The sequence below is a fragment of the Eumetopias jubatus genome, unplaced genomic scaffold (assembly GCF_037043125.1).
Source record: "Eumetopias jubatus isolate StellerSeaLion01/CBP00866 unplaced genomic scaffold, mEumJub1_p1.0 scaffold_12, whole genome shotgun sequence".
NCBI classification, from domain to species: domain Eukaryota; kingdom Metazoa; phylum Chordata; class Mammalia; order Carnivora; family Otariidae; genus Eumetopias; species Eumetopias jubatus.
The window spans coordinates 27324394-27345035 of NW_028274818.1; the positions used below are offsets into that span (position 1 = coordinate 27324394).

At 50.7% G+C, this 20642-nt stretch overlaps 1 protein-coding gene across 1 annotated transcript in view; it reads right to left on the bottom strand.

Moving 5' to 3' along the window:
* ADORA1 (adenosine A1 receptor) overlaps positions 1-626 on the bottom strand; it is a 31580-nt gene extending 30954 nt beyond the window's left edge. Inside the window, exon 1 of the mRNA XM_028120324.2 lies at positions 286-626. Within this exon, the coding sequence (XP_027976125.2) occupies positions 286-626 (341 nt within the window). The remainder of the gene's footprint in view (positions 1-285) is intronic.
* Positions 627-20642: the final 20016 nt, after the last annotated feature.

Here is a 20642-nt window from a genome sequence, read left to right on the forward strand (position 1 = left end):
CAGGGGAACAGCAGCGGCTTCGGCTCTAGGGTCCTGGGCACTGCCAGGTTCCCATTTGCCCAGCTACCCAGCCCTACCCCCACCCCCACTTCCACTGCGGCTCAGCCTGGCACTGTAGAGGTGACCGAAAGGCCAAGTGAGGGCTGGGGCACAATGGCCCAGGGACTATCTGGCTTCCGTGGGGTCTTCTGCTCTACCTTTTATCCTCTCTAGATGGCCCTGGAGCCACCCAGCATGTGGCGCAGGGTGGGGCGCAGCGGGTACCTTCAGCGGCTCTGGACTCACCGGAGGGGGATCTTGACGCGGAGGTAGCGGTCCACGGCAATTGCCAGCAGAGCCAGGATGGAGCTCTGGGTGAGGATGAGGACCGGGCAGGCGACCATGAGGCAGGTGTGGAAGTAGGTCCGTGGCCCGATGTTGATGAGGATGGCTAGCGGGATGACCAGAGCGCCCACAGCCACATCAGCCACCGCCAGGGAGACAATGAAGCAGAAGGTGGCATCCCGCAACGCCTGGTTCACCTTCACTGCCCAGATCACCAGCACGTTCCCGGGCACAGAGACCAGGGCGATGAGCACCTCGATGCCAATGTAGGCGGCCTGGAAGGCCGAGATGGAGGGCGGCATGGCAGGCACAGGCCAGGCACATCAGCAGACGGGCACCAAGGGTCAGGAGGCAGGCACCTGTGGTCACGGAAGCCTGGGGTGGGGAGGCCTGCCTGGGAGGGGCAGGGGGAGCCCAGGCAGCTCAGAAACCCGGCTGCCTTTGGAGCGGTTCCCCACTTGGCACATCTAGTGCCTGCCCAGGCTGGAGGGGAACCCTGGCCCTTTCTCTGCCTAATCTTTGTCCCCTCCCCTTACCATTCCCAGAGGTTCCGTTCAACAACTTAAAATAGCAGTGCTCACTCCTCCACTGGCTTTTTTATCAGGTGTGAGGCAGCTCCCCCGCACGCACACACCCCACAGGGGTCCGCGTGCCTGGCTCTGCCCACCCATCCCACAGAAGAGTCTGCAGGGAGCTCACCATCCTGCCCGCTGGCCACCCGGGGGTCCCGGAGGCGGTGCCCAAAGTTCTGGGCACCTGGTGGCGCGCAGAGCTGCGGGGCGGCGCCGGGCAGGGCTGGGCTCCGGGCACCGCGCACCGGCGGCTCATCGTCCCCGGCTCCCGTCGCAGCTCTCCCAGCCCGGCCTTTCAAGCAATCACATGGTGCGGCGGAGGCTCAGCCCCAGGCGCTTTTAAAGAGGTAGCACCCTGGTGTCGTACCTGGGACTGGGCAGGCAGGCGTGGGGCTGGGGGACGGAGCCCAGCCGCAGATCGGGGCGCGGGCTCCCCTTTGCCCGGCCGGCGCGCACACGTGCCCGGCGCCACCGGCCCCAGCCACTGCGGGCGCCCGCCTCTCAGCAGCGCCCGGGTCCCGCTCCAGGGACCCTCCCAGGCCAGGGACTCTCGCCCGCTCCTGCCCCAAGGGGCATTCCGGTCGCCCCTCTCAGCCCTCTCCTACATCCCCCATTGGGGAGCCAGGGGGCGAACCGAGGCACAGACTTACCCAAGGTCACCAGAGCTGGCAGAGCTCCTAGCCGCCTGAACGGTCGTGTCCAAGCGCCCTCCCAGCTCGACGCCGTCGGCAACCGCCCGCTCCGGGGATGCCTGCACGATCTAGGGCCAGCCTGTCAGATCCAGGGGGACGGTCGCTGGCTGGGACTGGACTCGGGCGCCGGCGCCTCCGTCGCCCCCGGCGCGGGAGCTGAGCGAAAAGCCGGCTCGGCACACCGGGAGGGGCGGGGGCGGCGGCGGCACCCGCGGGCCCCTCCCTCCTCGCCCTCCGTCTCCTCCCCCACCCCCTCCTCTAAACAAAGGAAATGATTCTGGGTGAGAAAAGCTGGGAAAATGTGAGCTTTTCCAGGGTCTGGTGTGTGAATCCAGCCTCGGGAGTGGACAGACGGGCAGCCTCCCCTGTGTTCACTGGCCCCCTTCTCAATGCGTGATGCTCGGCCTCGGGCGACCCCTGCATCCGGCGTGGCCCGGCCTCTCACCTGCAGGGCTCCAGGGTGTCCCCCCCCCACCCCCCAACAGTCAGCTAGAAGCCCGGGGCACACGCTCCCACCCCTCACTGCTGAAACCCTGCTCTCCCATGAAACCAGCCCCTGCATATTCTCAGGAAGCCTTCCAGAGCACGTTACTTCGCAGGCTCTATCCTGAGTCATTATATTCCTATCTCCTCTGTCTTTCAGAACTGCCTATTCGTCTATTAGCAATGTCCATTTTACAAATGAGGGCACTGGGACTCAGAGATGTGACCTACCTTCCTAAGATGATCTCAGCCACTGTCACCCCCCCTCCCCCTTGTGCCCCTTTTCTTTCCTCCTCCTCCCTCTTCGTTGCACAACACCCAAGCCAAAAGGTATCCAGTCCAATCCCCTCATGTTACAGATAAAGAAGCAGACTCCGGGAAGGAGGGGACTTCCATAAGATCACACAACAAATCCTAAGGGGACCAGAGTCAGAAACCAGGCGCCTGACTCCTGACACAGTGCTCTCCACACTGTGCCCCACCCCGATCCCTCCCTGGGCTGTCTCCTGCTGCACTTACAGTTTAGGCGGCCCACTGGTACCCACCAAGGACCACCGGGGGGGGGGCAGACCCTCACCCAGAAGACTGTGGCCTTGCAGAGACCCTGACCTGAGATATCCTTGTTCGTGGATATTGGAGATGGGCCTGGGAGGGCAAAGAGAGTCAGTGCCGCCCTACCGGGCCACCACCAGTCCCTGCGGGCATTGCCCCCTTGTTGGATCCCCAGATATCAAGAAAAAGGTTCTGCCCAGAGGAGAGTGAGCACACGGCTTCTGTTGAGGGGGTCTGCGCTGAAGCACTGTGCGGATGGACTGGGGCGGGAAGCTGAGCAGCTAGGAGGAGGGGTCAGGGCAGGTTGAAGCTTCCAGGGGGAGGAAGAAGAAACCCAGCCTGGGGAAAGATCACTTCCATTTCTGCCTTCAGGGGGAGCAAGGAATCTGTGCCTCAGGCAGCAAAATTGCAGTACTCCCCTGGAGCCCAGCTGGAGAAACTAGGAAGTGTCCACTCTCCTTTTGCCTCCTTTCCCTTGGCTTCCCCTGCAGACTTCCTCAACACTCCCAATGGCATCCTGACATTCTGCTTACTCCCCATGCCACGGGAACACGCCAACCTGCACGTCGGTCCGCTTGCCTTGAGCCCTTGCCTTGGCCCATGTTTTTTGGGGATCAAGGCTTTCTTTTGATTTTCACTCAGCCCCCTGATTTTCACTCATGGAGCTGACAGAAAAACCCCAGGAAGACCCAGGCAGGTCTAGGTTGGGGCAGGGGGTGGGGGAGGGGGAGAGGTGATTGCATCACCCTATCTAACCTTCCAGCATCTTCAGCTCTGGAGGGCACCTGAGCCCACCCCCGATTCTTCTTTCTGTGGGTGCTTGACAGGTAGTGGATACGTTTGCATAATACCTGTAGATCATTTGTTTTTCTTCAGTTCTGGGTAAAATGAACCCAAACCCTCTTCCCTTCTTTCTTTTCTCTCTCCCTCCCTCCCCTCTTCCCTCAACCTCTGCCTGTTCCAAGGGCCAGGCCTTCTGGGGGATCAGACTGTCCTGTTTGAGAACAGAGCTGGCCCAGTGAGGGTCCATCCCAGAGAGTTGTTCTGGAAAAAAACACACCACCTCCTCAGAGTCTTCTGGGCAGGAGGGAGTGGGGGTGTCCGTGGTAAACAGAGTGCTCCTGGGCAGCAAAGCCATTTGGTGCCCTGAAAAGAGCACTTGATTAAGAGTCAGAAGAGCTGGAAGCGGACTTCTAGGCCTTACCCTGCCACTCACTAGATGGGTGGTCCAGGTAAATCACGACTCCTCCCTTGGCTTCCGTTTACCCATTGGTCAACTTAGACAAATGACATCTTTCATCCTCTCCTGCTCCAGCAGCTGGGAAGTTCATTCTAAGGTGGGAAACATGGCCAAGATGGAGACCACGGGTGCTAAGCTTTTCCACCTAGAAACGTTGTGAGTCCTGGCTACCCCATCTAGGGCAGATTCCAGGACTGAGAGGAAGAGAGTTTTGTGGCAGGAGAAAGGGGACATCAGAGGTCTGTAGTGGGAAAAGGACAATGTGGGAAGGTACACGCAGAACAGCTGAAACAAGATATCCAGAATTTACATTGAGCCAAAAACTCTCCGGCTTTTGAAGTATGTCCAGGACCCCCTGACCAGATGACGCTCCCCATGCCAGGGTCCACTCGTGCTCTGCAGACACATGACCCTCCATGCTTTCCCCTGCCTGGAACAGCTGAGTCTTGGTTTCCTCATCCATAAAATGGGCATAAGAATGCCGCCTCGGTGCATAGTTGCGAGGGCGTAATGAGCTGAGTTATGGAGCGGGGTTAGCGCAGATATTTTATCCACAAGGCAAGTAGGCAACCCCAGGCGGCTGGAGTAGTGTCAACAGTAAAAGAGTAGGGAGGGCAAAATTCTGGAATCTGCTCTGTGCAGCCAGTCATGCTAAATCCCACAAGTACCAGATTTGGGGGCTCCTACAGGTACCCAGTGAAAAGCGTCTATCTGGCATGTGGCTCTGGGGGTAAGATAATATCACGGTGAGTCTGAACACTCCAAGGCGACTACTCTTTACCCCCTCGCCCCTTTACTTCTTGGTCCGACTTCTTTCCTTCCAGAGCCCCATCCTGGGCTTCTCCAGGTCCCTCACCCCTACAGTCTCTGTGCTGAGGGCAGGGGTGTAGGGAGAAGGGGGGGCTGAAATGTAGCACCCCTGAGGGACAACCTTGCACGCCCTCCTTCCTAGAATTCTCAAAACTAGACAGAGAAGGACCTGTCCAAGGAGGGAAGCCATTCCTGAGCACCCTTGCCTCAGGATACCAGCAGCAATGGGGGGTAGCAAGGCCAGTGAGGCCCCCAGAGAAGTCTGGGGGAGTGGATGAGGTTTTAAGATTTGCCTCTTTCCCTTTCCAGCAGGTAGGAGCTTATTTTCGTTCCCTGTGGTGTTTCTCGGCATTGTCCTGGGCAGTATGTGTCTGAGGAGGAGGGGGAGGAGGGCTGCGGGCAGGTTGGAGGGGAAGGATTTCTGGATGGCTGGGAAGCCCCTGGCCTCCCGACCACCCCCCTCCCCCCGCCCCCGGACCCCACCTCCGCGGCCCTGCTGTGCCTTCCTCCAAACTCCCTCCCTCTTCAGATCTGGAATCTAGGTCTCTCTGCCTCCTCACCCTTCTCCCCTCTCCCAGGTCAGAGGCTCCTGTGGGGGAGATGCTGAGGGAAGGAGCTTCACCCCACCCTGAGAACTCCCCTGCATGCCCGCATGCTCCGGAGGGCAGGGGAGGCATGGCCTAGGTCGGGGCTGGTTAGTCCAAGTGCCTCCAGACGGTTCGGAAGTGTTCCTGAAGCAGGATGTCACTTTCATTTCTTTCTCAGCCTCTCTGTTCCTTTGTTCATTCATTCATTCTTTTATCTTATTCAACAAACATTTATTGCCCCCCTTCTTTGTATCAGACAGTGAGCTGAGCACTGGGATTAGAGAGCTAAGAAAACCGAGTCTCCCCCATAGTTTCCAGAAAGAGCTCCGATCAGGTGGGGAGCATCGGCTTGAACAATACACATCCTTCCTGTGAGGATCAGGATGTCTTTCTAACCTCGGTCTTCCCTTCCCTCCCACCAGTCTTGTTGAATTTCAGCAGGGATGAAAGAGAGCTAAAAATGCCGCGGCTGGAAGGGTGGCCGGCAGCCCTCTCACCAGTGGGGTGGGGTGGGCAGGTAGCACTGGGTGCTGAAGACCCTTCAGGGCTTGGCAGAGGGCCTCAGGACCTCCGAGGCTGGGAAGGAGGGTCAGGTCTTGGAGGCTCACAAAGCCACCCCTGCTTTAGCTAGAGCACCTCTGCTCTAACTGATCTCACATGTGGGTTCCTGGTGTGAGATTTTATTTGAATATAAGATTTTATGAGCTCTGTGGCTTTAAAAAAACTTGAAAATCTGAAGTTCTACTCAACGTGTTTGTTATATAGATAAGGAAACCAAGACCCAGAGAGGCAGTAAATTTGGTCAAACCCACCCACGAGATGGGGAAGAGCCTGGTGCCAGGGGGAGACATCCAGAAATGAGCCGCACTCTGGGCCCTGGCCCCGTGGATCCCTCGGGGAACCCCTTGAACACCAGCCCTTTAAACCCCAGCTGGCGTTCACAGCTTCCCCAGCTCAGAGGGGAGGGAGGGAGGCTGCTAGCACACCCAGACAGAGCCAGCATCGAGTGGATGCACACTTCCACGATAATAAAGGTGTGCCAGGTGCACAGCAATTGAATGTTTAGAAAGACATACGTTATGTCCCACATAGAGCATCCCATTTAATGTTCACCACACACCTGGCAGGTAGCAAAGCCATTGTCAACTGAAGCCCAGAGAGGTTAAAGGGAAGCCAGCTGGCGGAGCTGAGACTGATACAGATGTGGTGTGTTTTACTCCTGGAAGGAGGGTCAGGGGCTTATTAGAATCGCTGAACCCATTGGTCTGGAAGGGGTTCTTGGAGAAGAGAACCTCCAGCAACCTCATCCACTCATTGGCTTGCTCAACTAGTATTTATTAGGGACCTACAATGAAGATGGCACTGTTCCAAGGTGCTGTCCAAGAGCTCAGAGTGTGGCACCCAGAGGACAGGGCTAGCGTCAAGCCTGCTTAGAATTAGCTAAAGCTCCAGGAGGTACGTTCCAGATGCCACAGAGAAGGCAGAGAGCTCACTGGGCTGGCCCGGCCTGGGGGCCTTGGAGGAGGAGCAGGATGCTCTGTGTTTGTGGAGAAGTTCTGGTGGCATGGAGGAGGGCTTTCTGGGCAAGACCAGGGCCTTGGCTAGGGCGCTCACCTCAGGCTGGGCTACAGGGTGACAGCTGGTGGCCTCCCAGGGGAGGCTGAGAAGACTCACGTGGGCCATGCACCCAGTTGAATCCAGAAGGCCTCAGCCCCAGGCCCGGCTCACCCTTCTAGCACTGGGTGAACCCCAACCACTCACCGCACCCCTCTGAGCCTTAGTCCTTTTTTCCATAAAAGAGGAATAATTACTTTACCTGCTTTATTTGTGCAAAAGTACTTTTCAGGTTGTCAATCACTAGACAGATATCATGACCTACGCTATTAGTGATGGGAAGCCTCTGAGTATTTTTGAGCAGGAGGGGGAAGGATCTGAAGGATGCTTTGGAAAGACCATTCTGTGACCCTGTGCAGAGTGGACTGGAGGAGGGAGTGGTAAAACAGGAAGACCTGTCTTGGCCAAAGAAGATTAAAAGGCAAACATGAGAGGAAGCTGTGGAAACCGAGAGAATGGACGAGAGAGACATCACATGGGACTCTCAGGCTCCTGGGCCAGTCACGCAGAGCAGCCAGGGAGGATGGAGAGGCTATGGCTTGGATTTCTAGCTGGGGCTCCTGGGGAATGCTGGCGACTGTGAGATGGACACAAAGAAGGAGAGGCAGCTTTCAGGGGCTGGGGGCAGGAGGACAGACTGGGCGGGATGGGCCTAAGGGGACATCCAGGCGCAAGGGCCAGCAGGCTTGTGGAAATGGCCCAGGAGACAGTCAGAGCTCCAGCTGGGTCATCTCAATCGAGGTGGCAGTCAAAGCTCTGGGGGAGAGGAGATCACTCGGGGGGGCATGCAAGAAAAATTGGAACGAAGCCAGCTCTGCCCACGGCACTGAGAAGAACAGCCCGGGCGGGGCGGGGGGGGGGGGAGGCAGGCTAGCAGGTGTTTCAGGAAGAAGGGTGCTGAGTGGTTTGAGCCTGGAGAGCAGCCGTGAAGGATCTGAGGGGGAAGTGATAGGATTTGGTGACAAGAAGGGGGAGGAGCGGGGGTAGAAGCACCATCTCCTGAGTTAACATTGGAGCAGGTAGGGAAAGGGGGGCCGCGGGTGCAGACAAGGCTTTGAAAGAGCTTGGCAGGGAAGAGAATAAAAGATGGACTGTTAGCTGCAGGAGAGTGGGGTCAAAAAGAGGTTGGTTTTAGGTGGGGAGATCTGAGCATGCTCATAGCCTGAGGGAGTGAAGCAGGAGCAAAGAAGAGATGAATCAGAAGGAAGAGAAACTGAGAACAGACCCCACTTGTCAAGGATCCTAAGTGGTTGATGACAGCTGGCTGGGCACAGAGCTCTGGATGCTCACAGACCTGGAGGTACTAGCTTCCACCATCTCCAAGCGCCTCTCCTCCCACCCCCACTGAGTCTTAAGGGCAGGCCCCTGGGCCTCCTGCCCCAGCCTGTCTCTCCCCCACTTCCCACCGCCCCCCCACTGCCCCCACCAGACACATGGCCAGCAGTTTGCCCTGCCACATTGCAGACCAATTAAAGAATCAGCCTTCCCTAAGCACCAGCAACCCCTCATCTGGCAGGCCATGGTCTGGCCCCACCCCTGACCCCAGCCCACAGGGCACCAGCCATGGATTTCTTGGCTTCTCTGGCCCTGACTGCAGCCAAAGAAGTACCTCTGTGCAGTCCACCTGGCACCCCAACACTGCCTGGAAGATTCCCGAGTCAGCTCCACCATGTAACAGACTCATTAGAGCTCCCTGCACAGCCCACCCCCTCCCGCCATTCTCCCCACCTTTCTGGCCTCCCCAGACACCATCTCAGGAATGCAAGGCCCCGGAGCCCCTGCTTCCTCTCCCCACAGTGGGCAGAAGGGGAAATCAAGGCAGGGGAGCTCCTGTGGCTTCCGTTGTAGGTTAGGCAGGGTGGCATCCAGACTCCCTAAATGCTTCCTATTCCTTCCCACACATCCAACAGTACCCTTGCCCCTCAAGAAAGAGAAGTAGGCCCATTACCTTCTGTATGTTCGGAGAGAGAGTAGAGGGCCATGAGGATTGGGGGAAAGAGGGAAGGAGGGGCAGAAGGAGAGTTTCTAGATTAAATTCAGAACACCCAGTTGCATTTTTTAAACAGCTTTATTGATGCCTAACTTACCTATCATAAAGTGCACCCACTTAAAGTGTACAACTCAATGATGTTTCAGCATAATTACAGAATTGTGCAGCCATCACCATTGTTTAATTTGAGAGCATTTTCATCACCTTCCCAAAAAACCTTGCACCCACTGCCTGACTCCTATCCTCTCTTACTCAGACCCAGGCAGTTACTAATCTGCTTGCAGTCCCCATGGGGTTTCCTGTTCTGGAGCCTCCATATGAACGGAACCATACAACATGTGGTCCTTTGTGGCTGGCTTCTTTCACTTGGCATAATGTCTTCAGAGTTCACCTGTATAGTACATGTGTCTTTTTGAGGACTGAGTAATAGTCTTGCGAGCGTCTGTACCACACTGTTGATCCACTCATCGGTTGATGGACATTTGGGTGGTGTCCACTTTGAGGCTATTATAAATAAGGCTGCTGTGAAATTCGTGTATGAGTTTTTGTGTGAACATGTGTTCTCACTTGTTTTGGGGAGATACAGACAGAAGGAGGGGCCGGACCACATGCCTGGACCTTTGTCACATCTATCCGAGGTATCGTCCTGCTGCCTGGTGCAGAACCCAGAGGCTCGGAGGGAGGCCTGGGACCACCAAAGGCTGGCACTGAAACATGAGCTCCGGCCTCCCATTCCCAGGTTCTTTGCAACACATCACGACGAGCCCCTCTCAGTCTGCGGTCCAACCAAGGGAACAAAACATCCGGAATTTGAAAAGCAGCATAACCAGTGTGAACAGTCACCTGGTCACACTGAATTCCTCATCAGGTGCTTTGGGGACTGCGTCCAGGGGTGGGGGGTTGCTGGCTGAAGTTAAGGCTTCTTGGAAGGAGCAAAGTGGAAAGTCAGCCATGCACACAGGCTTCCACTGTGATGGTCTGACGGAAGACCCGCCCAGCAGGGATGGGAGCCAGAAGCCCAACCAGTAGGCATCGACTCCATCACCGCAGCATCCAAACGGGGCCATATTCTTGGGAAAACAACAGACAAGAGACCTTTGAAAAATCTCAGGCTTGGCCACAGCTTCTGGCTTCAGCCCATTCTCTCAGCTCCAGGCTTTAGCCTGATTTTAAGCAGAACTCTAAATGCTAGTTGGGGATTATTCCATTCACATTTGCCTTGCCCCTGTGCCCTGAGCCCAAGGCCCTGTCACCAGAGAGCCCTGGGGTGTGAAAGGTCTTTGCACTAAGTGCATTTTCCTACAGTCAGGGGGAGAGGTGGGCTGTGGCCTGGGCTCCCTGCCTCCTCTGCGGCCTACCCTAAAGTCCCAAATTCCAGGTCAGAGGAATAAACAGGAGCTTGCTGGACATGTCCACCCACACCGAAGAGCAACCCACTCTATCTGGTCAGGGGCTTGGGAGGCACAGAGGAGCCCTCCAGTTGCCAAGCCTTTCCATTTTTACCACTGTCCGTGGCCCACAAGTTAGACAGGCTTCATCCAGGACTAAAAATGGGTTTCTAGTGCCTAGGAGAGCTCCAGAAACATTTATTGAAGGCTGAATGATCAGGATAACATAGTACAAGAGAACAAGAAGAAAGTCTAGCAATGCTTTATTGTCTAGAACTCATTTAACTCTGATAACATTGCTGATGAAGAAAGTATAATTATTTTCCCATTTCTCAGACCAGGAAACTGAGGCTCGAGTGGTGTGTGGATCTGCGCACCCATAGCAACCGCCCCCAGAAGAAGCCGCCCCGCTCAGGGCCGTTGCCTGGGCCTCGGGCTCCCCCTGCTGGCCGAACGGAAGTCTGGGCGTGGGGCGAGTAGCTGGCCAGGGCCGGCCCCCACTCCCGCAGCTCCCGCTCCCAACCCTAGCCGGTTCTGTGCCGCCTTCCTGAGGCTGGGAGAAGGAGCCATATCTGGGCTCAGGGGGGTAGGGCGACTCGCAGGTGCACTGCGCCAGGCGTCAGGGGAGATGTTCCACCGGCAGAGTGCACCCCGCCAGAGGGAGATGGAGTCCCTGCACCACCCCCCGATCCCCCCCCCGCCCCACCCCCGGAGTCTTTGTCTTTGTCTTGCCCATACGGAAAGCTGTAAGACAAAGAGGGGCTGGGGTTTAGGAATGCCAGCAAACCTGCCCACCCGGAGGGAATGGAGAGACTCCTATCTCCTGATGCTCAACCCAAAGTGCTCGGTTCCCTTTTTTCCAGGCCAAGTCTCCTAAACCAGTCCAAAGGGATGGGATTGCTCCTATTTGGGAAAAACTCCATAGAAAAGGATTTTCTAGCTTCCTTTACCTTCCACCCTACCTCATCTAACTGCTCTCAGTTCTGACAATGAAAAAGACTCACTTAGGCCCATCCACCTCTTGCTCCTTCTGGAAATGGGGGACTGCTGGCTCTCAGCTGAGCAATTTGTTCATTCAGTCCTCCTCAAAGGTTATGAGTTTGGTCCCTTGTGTCAAACAAATTTGACATCAGATCTTACTTCTGTCCCTTCAAAGTCAAAGTGTCTGACTTTGAGCACATTACTTAACCAAGAAGCCTCAGTTTTCTCACCTGTAAAATGGAAGTTATAGTACTTTCAGAGCGGGCTGTTGGAAGGATACAGTGATAAATTACAAAATCAAAAGTCCTGTGCATACCGTAAGTGTTCTGTAAATGTTACTAATAATCATCACTATATTCACAGTTCTCTTACTTTTCCTACTCTTTCACTTAACTAAAGAGAAATGGGGTGAGGTGTGCCGTAGGCAGATGGGAGTTCTGGGCAGAAAAGCATGGACTGTCCTGTCATGTGTTCATGACTTCCCAACCTGGTCACCTCCTCCGTGCTCCTAACCCTTGTCTGTGGGGGGGGGGGGGGAGGGCAACTGCTTCCCTCCCCTGCCCCAGCCCTGACCCAGCCAAAGGCCTGGCACAGCTGCTGGAATGGCCCAAATGCCTCGGGTTTAGGGCTAGGTAGAGGACAGCTGGGAATGGGGGAGGAGGGTAAAGGCAGAAAAGGAACACTCTCCTCCCTCACCATGTCTACTCATCCTGCTGCTCCCTAAGCCTTTCAGGTCAGCCTGGGACCTCTGACCTCCCCCCCCCCTGGGTGGGTGGGAGGAATTCTCCCTCTTTCCCTCCCTTATCCTCTGCCCTCTCATGCGTCCTCTCCGTGGCCGGCCGGACCCACCCACCCAGCCCAGCCCCGTGCCCCTGCTCCCTCTCCCGCCCACGTGCCGCCCAGCTGTCCCCGGCCTGACGCTGGGCACTCCGCCTGCCTGCACCACTCATGAATCGCCAGCATTCACACTCTGGCCCCAAAGCCTCCACCTGTTCCCCTCGGTCTGAGCAGCAAGGCTGTGTGGCCCCATCTGTTGTCCTCCATCCAGGATTCAGGGCAAGAGACTACACTTCAAAACCCTCAGCTTCCACCTGCTGGGATGGGGGTGGGGAGGACTGGCTGAGAGGGAGGGACTGAGTCAGGGGCCTCCTCACCTCCTGGGAGAGCTTCCCCACCCTGGGCCCACCAGTACTGTCTGAAACAACCTACATACCAATGGGGGGCGGTGAGCAAAAAGCCCACTCTTCCCAAAAGGACATTTGCATATTTAGCAGCATTCTCTTATTACGTTCCATTTCCTCCCGGACAGCGCTTGAATCCGGGCTGGTCAGTGTACAATGCAAACAGAAAGACACAACAGTGGCGACATTCATTTAATTAATTTTTTTGTTATACAAGCCATATGTGAATACATTTTCCTTGATTAAAACAAAAATGAAACCACTGCAGTTCAGGCTCCGATTCCCTTTGATTGGTCCCCCAAATCCACACCTTTTCTCCTAAACAGAGAGGTGATCACTGTTACCAGCATGTATGTCTGTATATATCCATAGAAAATATAAGGTACTCATGTGGGTGTAGGTTTTGCTGTTGTTTTTTTATATAAATTGTAACTACAAATATTCCGCAACTAAATTCACTAAAAAAAAAAAAAAAAAGGCTTATCTACCTAAGCTGGTACATACAAATCTGCAACAATATCTTTATTTTTTTTAGATTTTATTTATTTATTTATTTATTTTAAAGATTTTATTTATTTATTTGAGAGAGAGAGAGAGAGCGCGCGCACATGAGAGGGGGAGGGTCAGAGGGAGAAGCAGACTCCCCACGGAGCAGGGAGCCCGATGCGGGACTCGATCCCGGGACTCCAGGATCATGACCTGAGCCGAAGGCAGACGCTTACCCCACTGAGCCACCCAGGCATCCCTACAACAATCTCCTTAAGTGATACATAATATTCTGAGCATGGACAGATCATGGTTTACTTAGCTATTTCCCTATCAATAGACATTCGGGTCATCTCTCTTTTTCTTCCATTACAAACATTGTGTCCCTGTCATAGGCTTGAGCCTTCTCTCATAGTCCTACCTAATCCTATGTTCCTACCCCTTGTGGGCAAGAAGGCTTACCATTTACAGTTTTAAGGGTACAAAAATAGCAAAAGTGACCTTGGGAGCATTTTATAACCAATTTGTAGTAATTTTTTCCCCAAAATCCTGGGTCCTGTTAAGATGATTTCCATATCCACTTGGGGGCAAATTACTGTTCTAGGAGACAGCTGTGGTCAAGGAGGGGAGGTAGAAGGAGACACAGGAAAGAGTGAAAAGAGGAGAAAGTAAAGAAAAGTGAACAGGGAGGAACAAGAAAAAGAATTTTGTAAAAGATCCTGTGTATTACGGCACTCTCTGCAACAGGGAAAAACTGGAATCGTCCAGCAGAAAGGAAACAGTGAAGTAAAACTTGGCGTATCTTCTACGGAATATTATGCAGCCATTAAAATGATAATTATGAAGACTATGTAGGAGCATGGAAAATGTTTCTGATATTAAGTTAAAAAGTAGACTACAAAATTAAAACTGCATTATGATTACAACTCTGCAAAATGACATGGGCAAACAAAGATGGGAAGGGAATCTAAACAAATGAAAACAATCGGATTTGTTGTGGTAGCAGAATTGTGGGTACACTATTATTATCACTTATTTCCCTTACCATTGCTATAATATTGTTTTGTGCAATATATGATTAATGCTAAATAGCAACAGGCAGAAGGAAGGGAAGGCAAATGAATAAAAGAAAAGAAGAAGAGAGGATGGGAGGAGCGCATAGATGGAGAGATGAGGCAGGGAGGCTGGAGTAAAAGCCCATGTTCTGGGGGTTGGACCATCTTTAGCAGCCATGTCAGCCACAGTGTCGACTCGGGTTCTTCCTCCAGGGTCTTTCGGCTGAAAGTAGTTTTCACTGCACACAGATGTACACCTCCCTCCTGCTGCCTCCAGTATTTTTTAAAGCTTACCAAGGAGTTAGGAATCCCACGCTCAGGATTTTAAGGGACTCGAGCCTAGCAGGTAGGGAGAGAGGGGGGCATAGATATGTAAGCAACGACAATCAACAAATGCTCAACCAGAGATCTAATCCTGTGAAGCTGGAGGCTCTAGAGTCCCGGAAGTCCTCACGAGCTGGCTCTCAAAGGATGGCAGGAGATTGGCAGGTAAAGAAAAGGGGTAGCATCCCAGGTGGAAGTCACATGTGCAAAGGCAAGGAAACCTAAACACACACACACACACACACACACACACACACACACACACACACACACACTGCACATACACTACCATTTAGCCTGGCTAAACAGAGGGCTCAGGAGAAACAGAGGCATGTGATGAGACCTTGAATTATTCAAGGTCAAAGAGAAGCATTGCAGTGTTTAATCAGAACAACAGCACACTCTCAGTTGTACCTTGGATAGATGTCCCTTGAGAGGATGAGGAAAGTGGGCGGGAGTAAGCCTAAGTGGAGAGAAGGAACATCAGTTAGGAGGTGACTTTAAGAGTTCTGATGGGAAAGAGCAGGAGCCTCAACTGGGGCAGTTAATGGGACAGGGACAGAAGGACTAACTCAAGAAATTCTTATGTAGAAATGAAAGGACACTATTCATTTATCCCATGAACATCTTTTGAGAGTCTGCTACGGCACTGAGCATCCAGAGATGGAAGACAGTCTCTGTCCTCAGAGGGGAAGACGGACAGGGAGAGAGATGGTTCCAGATCGATGTGAAAAGTGATGCAATAGTGGTAAGCCAGGGAGGGAGAGACCATGTGGGGCCAGGAGCACATGGGATGTGGGAAGGGAGGGAGGTCCTTTGAGGTCCCCGCCTCAGATGTTGGCTGGACAGTAGAGCCATCAACTGTGTCAGGAAGTGCAGGGCCAGGGGGCGTCTGCAGGCAGATGATGGCTGTGACTTGGACCTCTCACTCTTGCTTTGCTCCTACCCCATTGAGAAGAGCCAAATGTGGCTTAGGCTGCTTGTTGCCTTTCCAGTTGAGTGAATCACATGGAAAGCATCTAGAATAGTTCCTGGCACAGAGTAAGTGCCCAACAAATGCTAACTTAAAGAAAACAAGCAAAAAGTGCAGAAACTGAAAGCAAGATTCACACTTAGCAGGCTAGGCTTTCTCCATGAGACCAGGGAAAGACTTTGGCCCCCTGGTCCCGAAAGGCAGTCCACCAGAGACTTCTGACGAAACCAGACCTCAACCTCCCAAGAAGAGGTTGTTAAAAAGAGTGTGGCTATAAACATGCAAAAACAGAGCTCACTACAGATAGCTAGGCAAACAAACAAAGGCAAAGATGGCGGCAGAAGGGTCTCAGCAGTTTAGTCCCATTGAAAGGAGTTTGCATGGCATCATTTGTTTGAGGAGTATAGACCTTGCGCTTTGCAAAAATCACATTCACTGCATGATTCCACGGAGCAAGTCACCAAAACTGTGAATTTTCTTTCTTTGTGGGCTTTTGTTGGCTTATTGGAAGTTTGGAAGAAGATGAAGCAGAGTATGGAGACATTGTTTATGTTGATGCTATTGGGTGATGACATCATGGAAAGTTGTCGGAAAGATTTACTGAACTGCTTTCCCACCAGAGGGAATTAAAAGACTTTGAAGGATGCAACTCATCAGACCTCAGGCAGCTCACGTGTTACTGATGTGACAAGACGTGTAAACACTCTCATCTTGAAAGTAAAACACTGCTGATGTATTAGATGGAGGAAGTGCTCACACTGAACTTAAGCTGGACCCACAGACAAAGTGACTGACCACTGACCAATTTCTTATTGCTTGACTACTCTGAGTACAGTGAAACCACCAATGGTAAAGAAATGCAGTGCTGGGGCCGCCTGGGTGGCTCAGTCGTTAAGCATCTGCCTTCAGCTCAGGTCATGATCCCAGGGTCCTGGGATCGAGCCCTACATCGGGCTCCCTGCTCCACAGGAAGCCTGTTTCTCCCTCTCCCACTCCCCCTGCTTGTGTTCCCTCTCTCACTGTGTCTCTTTCTGTCAAATAAATAAATAAAATCTTAAAAAAAAAAAAAGAAATGCAGTGCTATCTGATGGACATGGCATCACATTTTAGGAGAAAGTCTTGGATTTTGCTAAGTATGAGTTTTGCTTTAAGTTTCTAGAGTTCTTTTTGTGGGTTTTTTTGTGTGTGTGTGGTTTTTTTTTTTTACTTTTTTAAAGTTAACATCTATTGAGTGCTTATATATTCCAGGCACTATTCTTGGTGTCTTATGGGCACTTATTCATACACACTGCACAACAAATTTGTGGGATAGTTTCTAGAATTATTCTCATTTCACGATAATAAAACAGAGACACAGAGAGGTTAAGAAGCAAAATCTTTTAAGTGGGGGAGCCTGGACTCTGACCCTGGCAGTCTGACCACAGTGCTCTTGACCACTTTTCATAAACTTGAGGATACATCCAAATAAATCATGGAGCATCAGCCCCATCAATGGGGCTTCATCTCCACGGAACTTTTACAATGAAAGTGAATTACGCTCACCAAGAAGACTTACTCTTCCTTGAATTTTAGAATGCACTGGATAATGCACCTATTGTGTGGTCTAACTGTAGGCGATGTTTGGCTCCATTTCCTTCTTTTTTTAAAAATTTTTTATTGTTATGTTAATCACCATACATTACATCATTAGTTTTTAATATAGTGTTCCATGATTCATTGTTTGTGCATAATATCCAGTGCTCCACGCAGAACGTGCCCTCTTTAATAACCATCACCAGGCTAACCCATCCCCCCACCCCCTCCCCTCTAGAACCCTCAGTTTGTTTTTCAGAGTCCATCATCTCTCATGGTTCGTCTCCCCCTCCGATTTCCCCCCCTTCATTCTTCCCCTCCTGCTATCTTCTTTTTTTTTTCCCTTAACATATATTGCATTATTTGTTTCAGAGGTACAGATCTGTGATTCAACAGTCGTGCACAATTCACAGTGCTCACCATAGCACCTACCCTCCCCAATGTCTATCACCCAGCCACCCCATCCCTCCCACCCCCCACCACTCCAGCAACCCTCGGTTTGTTTCCTGAGATTAAGAATTCCTCATATCAGTGAGGTCATATGATACCTGTCTTTCTCTGATTGACTTATTTCACTCAGCATAACACCCTCCAGTTCCATCCACGTCGTTGCAAATGGCAAGATCTCATTCCTTTTGATGGCTGCATAATATTCCATTGTGTATATATACCACTTCTTCTTTATCCATTCATCTGTCGATGGACATCTTGACTCTTCCCACAGTTTGGCTATTGTGGACATTGCTGCTATAAACATTGGGGTGCACGTACCCCTTCGGATCCCTACATTTGTATCTTTGGGGTAAATACTCAGTAGTGCAATTCCTGGATCGTATGGTAGCTCTATTTTCAACTTTTTGAGGAACCTCCATACTGTTTTCCAGAGTGGTTGCACCACCTTACATTCCCACCAACAGTGTAGGAGGGTTCCCCTTTCTCCGCATCCCCGCCAACCCCTGTCGTTTCCTGACCTGTTAATTTTAGCCATTCGGACTGGTGTGAGGTGGTATCTCATTGAGGTTTTGATTTGGATTTCCCTGATGCCGGGCGATGTTGAGCACTTTTTCATGTGTCTGTTGGCCATTTGGATGTCTTCTTTGGAAAAATGCCTGTTCATGTTCATCCATTTCTGGATTGGATTATTTGTTCTTTGGGTGTTGAGTTTGATAAGTTCTTTATGAATTTTGGATACTAGCCCTTTATCTGATATGTCATTTGCAAATATTTTCTCCCATTCTGTCGGTTGTCTTTTGGTTTTGTGGACTGTTTCTTTTGCTGTGCAAAAGCTTTTTATCTTGATGAAATCCCAATAGTTCATTTTTGCCCTTGCTTCCCTTTGGCGATGTTTCTAGGAAGAAGTTGCTGCAGCTGAGGTCGAAGAGGTTGCTGCCTGTGTTCTCCTTTAAGATTTTGATGGACTCCTGTCTAACATCTAGGTCTTTCAACCATTTGGAGTCTATTTTTGTGTTTGGTGTAAGGAAATGGTCCAGTTTCATTCTTCTGCATGTGGCTGTCCAATTTTCCCAACACCATTTGTTGAAGAGACTGTCTTTTTTCCATTGGACATTCTTTCCTGCTTTGTCAAAGATGAGTTGACCATAGAGTTGAGGGTCCATTTCTGGGCTCTCTATTCTGTTCCATTGATCTATGTGTCTGTTTTTGTGCCAGTACCATACTGTCTTGATGATGATAGCTTTGTAATAGAGCTGGAAGTCCGGAATTGTGATGCCGCCAGCTTTGCTTTTCTTTTTCAACATTCCTCTGGCTATTCGGGGTCTTTTCTGGCTCCATACAAATTTTAGGATTATTTGTTCCATTTCTTTGAAGAAAGTGGATGGTATTTTGATGGGGATTGCATTGAATGTGTAGATTGCTCTAGGTAGCATTAACATCTTCACAATGTTTTTTCTTCCAATCCATGAGCATGGAACGTTTTTCCATTTCTTTGTGTCTTCCTCAATTTCTTTCATGAGTATTTTATAGTTTTCTGAGTACAGATCCTTTGCCTCTTTGGTTAGATTTATTCCTAGGTATCTTACGGTTTTGGGTGCAATTGTAAATGGGATTGACTCCTTAATTTCTCTCTCTTCTGTCTTCTTGTTGGTGTATAGGAATGCCACTGATTTCTGTGCATTGATTTTATATCCTGCCACTTGACTGAATTCCTGTATGAGTTCTAGCACTTTTGGGGTGGAGTCTTTTGGATTTTCCACATAAAGTATCATATCATCTACAAAGAGTGAGAGTTTGACTTCTTCCTTGCCAATTTGGATGCCTTTGATTTCTTTTTGTTGTCTGATTGCTGTGGCTAGGACTTCTAATACTATGTTGAATAGCAGTGGTGAGAGTGGACATCCCTGCCACGTCCCTGACCTGAGGGGGAAAGCTCTCAGTTTTTCCCCATTGAGAATGATATTCGCTGTAGGTTTTTCATAGATGGCTTTTATGATATTGAGGTAGGTACCCTCTATCCCTATACTCTGAAGAGTTTTGATCAAGAAAGGATGCTGTACTTTGTCAAATGCTTTCTCTGCATCTATTGAGAGGATCATATGATTCTTGTTCTTTCTTTTGTTACTATATTGTATCACGTTGATTGATTTGCGGATGTTGAACCAACCTTGCAGCCCAGGGATAAATCCCACTTGGTCGTGGTGAATAATCCTTTTAATGTACTGTTGGATCCTATTGGCTAGTATTTTGGTGAGAATTTTTGCATCCATGTTCATCAAGGATATTGGTCTGTAATTCTCCTTTTTGATAGGGTCTTTGTCTGGTTTGGGGATCAAGGTAATGGTGGCCTCATAAAATGAGTTTGGAAGTTTTCCTTCCATTTCTATTTTTTGGAACAGTTTCAGGAGAATAGGTATTAATTCTTCTTTAAATGTTTAGTAGAATTCCCCTGGGAAGCCATCTGGCCCTGGGCTTTTGTTTGTTGGGAGATTTTTGATGACTGCTTCAATTTCCTTAGTGGTTTTACGTCTGTTCAGGTTTTCTATTTCTTCCTGGTTCAATTTTGGTAGTTGATACATCTCTAGGAATGAATCCATTTCTTCCAGGTTATCTAATTTGCTGGCATAGAGTTGCTCATAATATGTTCTTATAATTGTTTGTATTTCTTTGGTGTTGGTTGTGATCTCTCCTCTTTCATTCATGATTTTGTGGATTTGGGTCATTTCTCTTTTCTTTTTGATAAGTCTGGCCAGGGGTTTATCAATCTTGTTAATTCTTTCAAAGAACCAGCTCCTAGTTTCATTGATCTGTTCTACTGTTCTTTTGGTTTCTATTTCATTGATTTCTGCTCTGATCTTTATGATTTCTCTTCTCCTGCTGGGTTTAGGCTTTATTTGCTGTTTTTTCTCTAGCTCCCTTAGGTGTAGGGTTAGGTTGTGTATTTGAGACCTTTCTTGTTTCTTGAGAAAGGCCTGTATTGCTATATACTTTCCTCTCAGGACTGCCTTTGCTGCATCCCAAAGATTTTGAACAGTTGTGTTTCCGTTTTCATTGGTTTCCATGAATTTTTTTTAATTCTTCTTTAATTTCCTGGTTGACCCATTCATTCTTTAGTAGGATGCTCTTTAGCCTCCATGTATTTGAGTTCTTTCTGACTTTCCTCTTGTGATTGAGTTCTAGTTTCAAAGCATTGTGGTTTGAAAATATGCAGGGAATAATCCCAGTCTTTTGGTACCGGTTGAGACCTGATTTGTGACCTAGGATGTGATCTATTCTGGAGAATGTTCCATGGGCACTAGAGAAGAATGTGTATTCTGTTGCCTTGAGATGGAATGTTCTGAATATGTCTGTGAAGTCCATTTGAT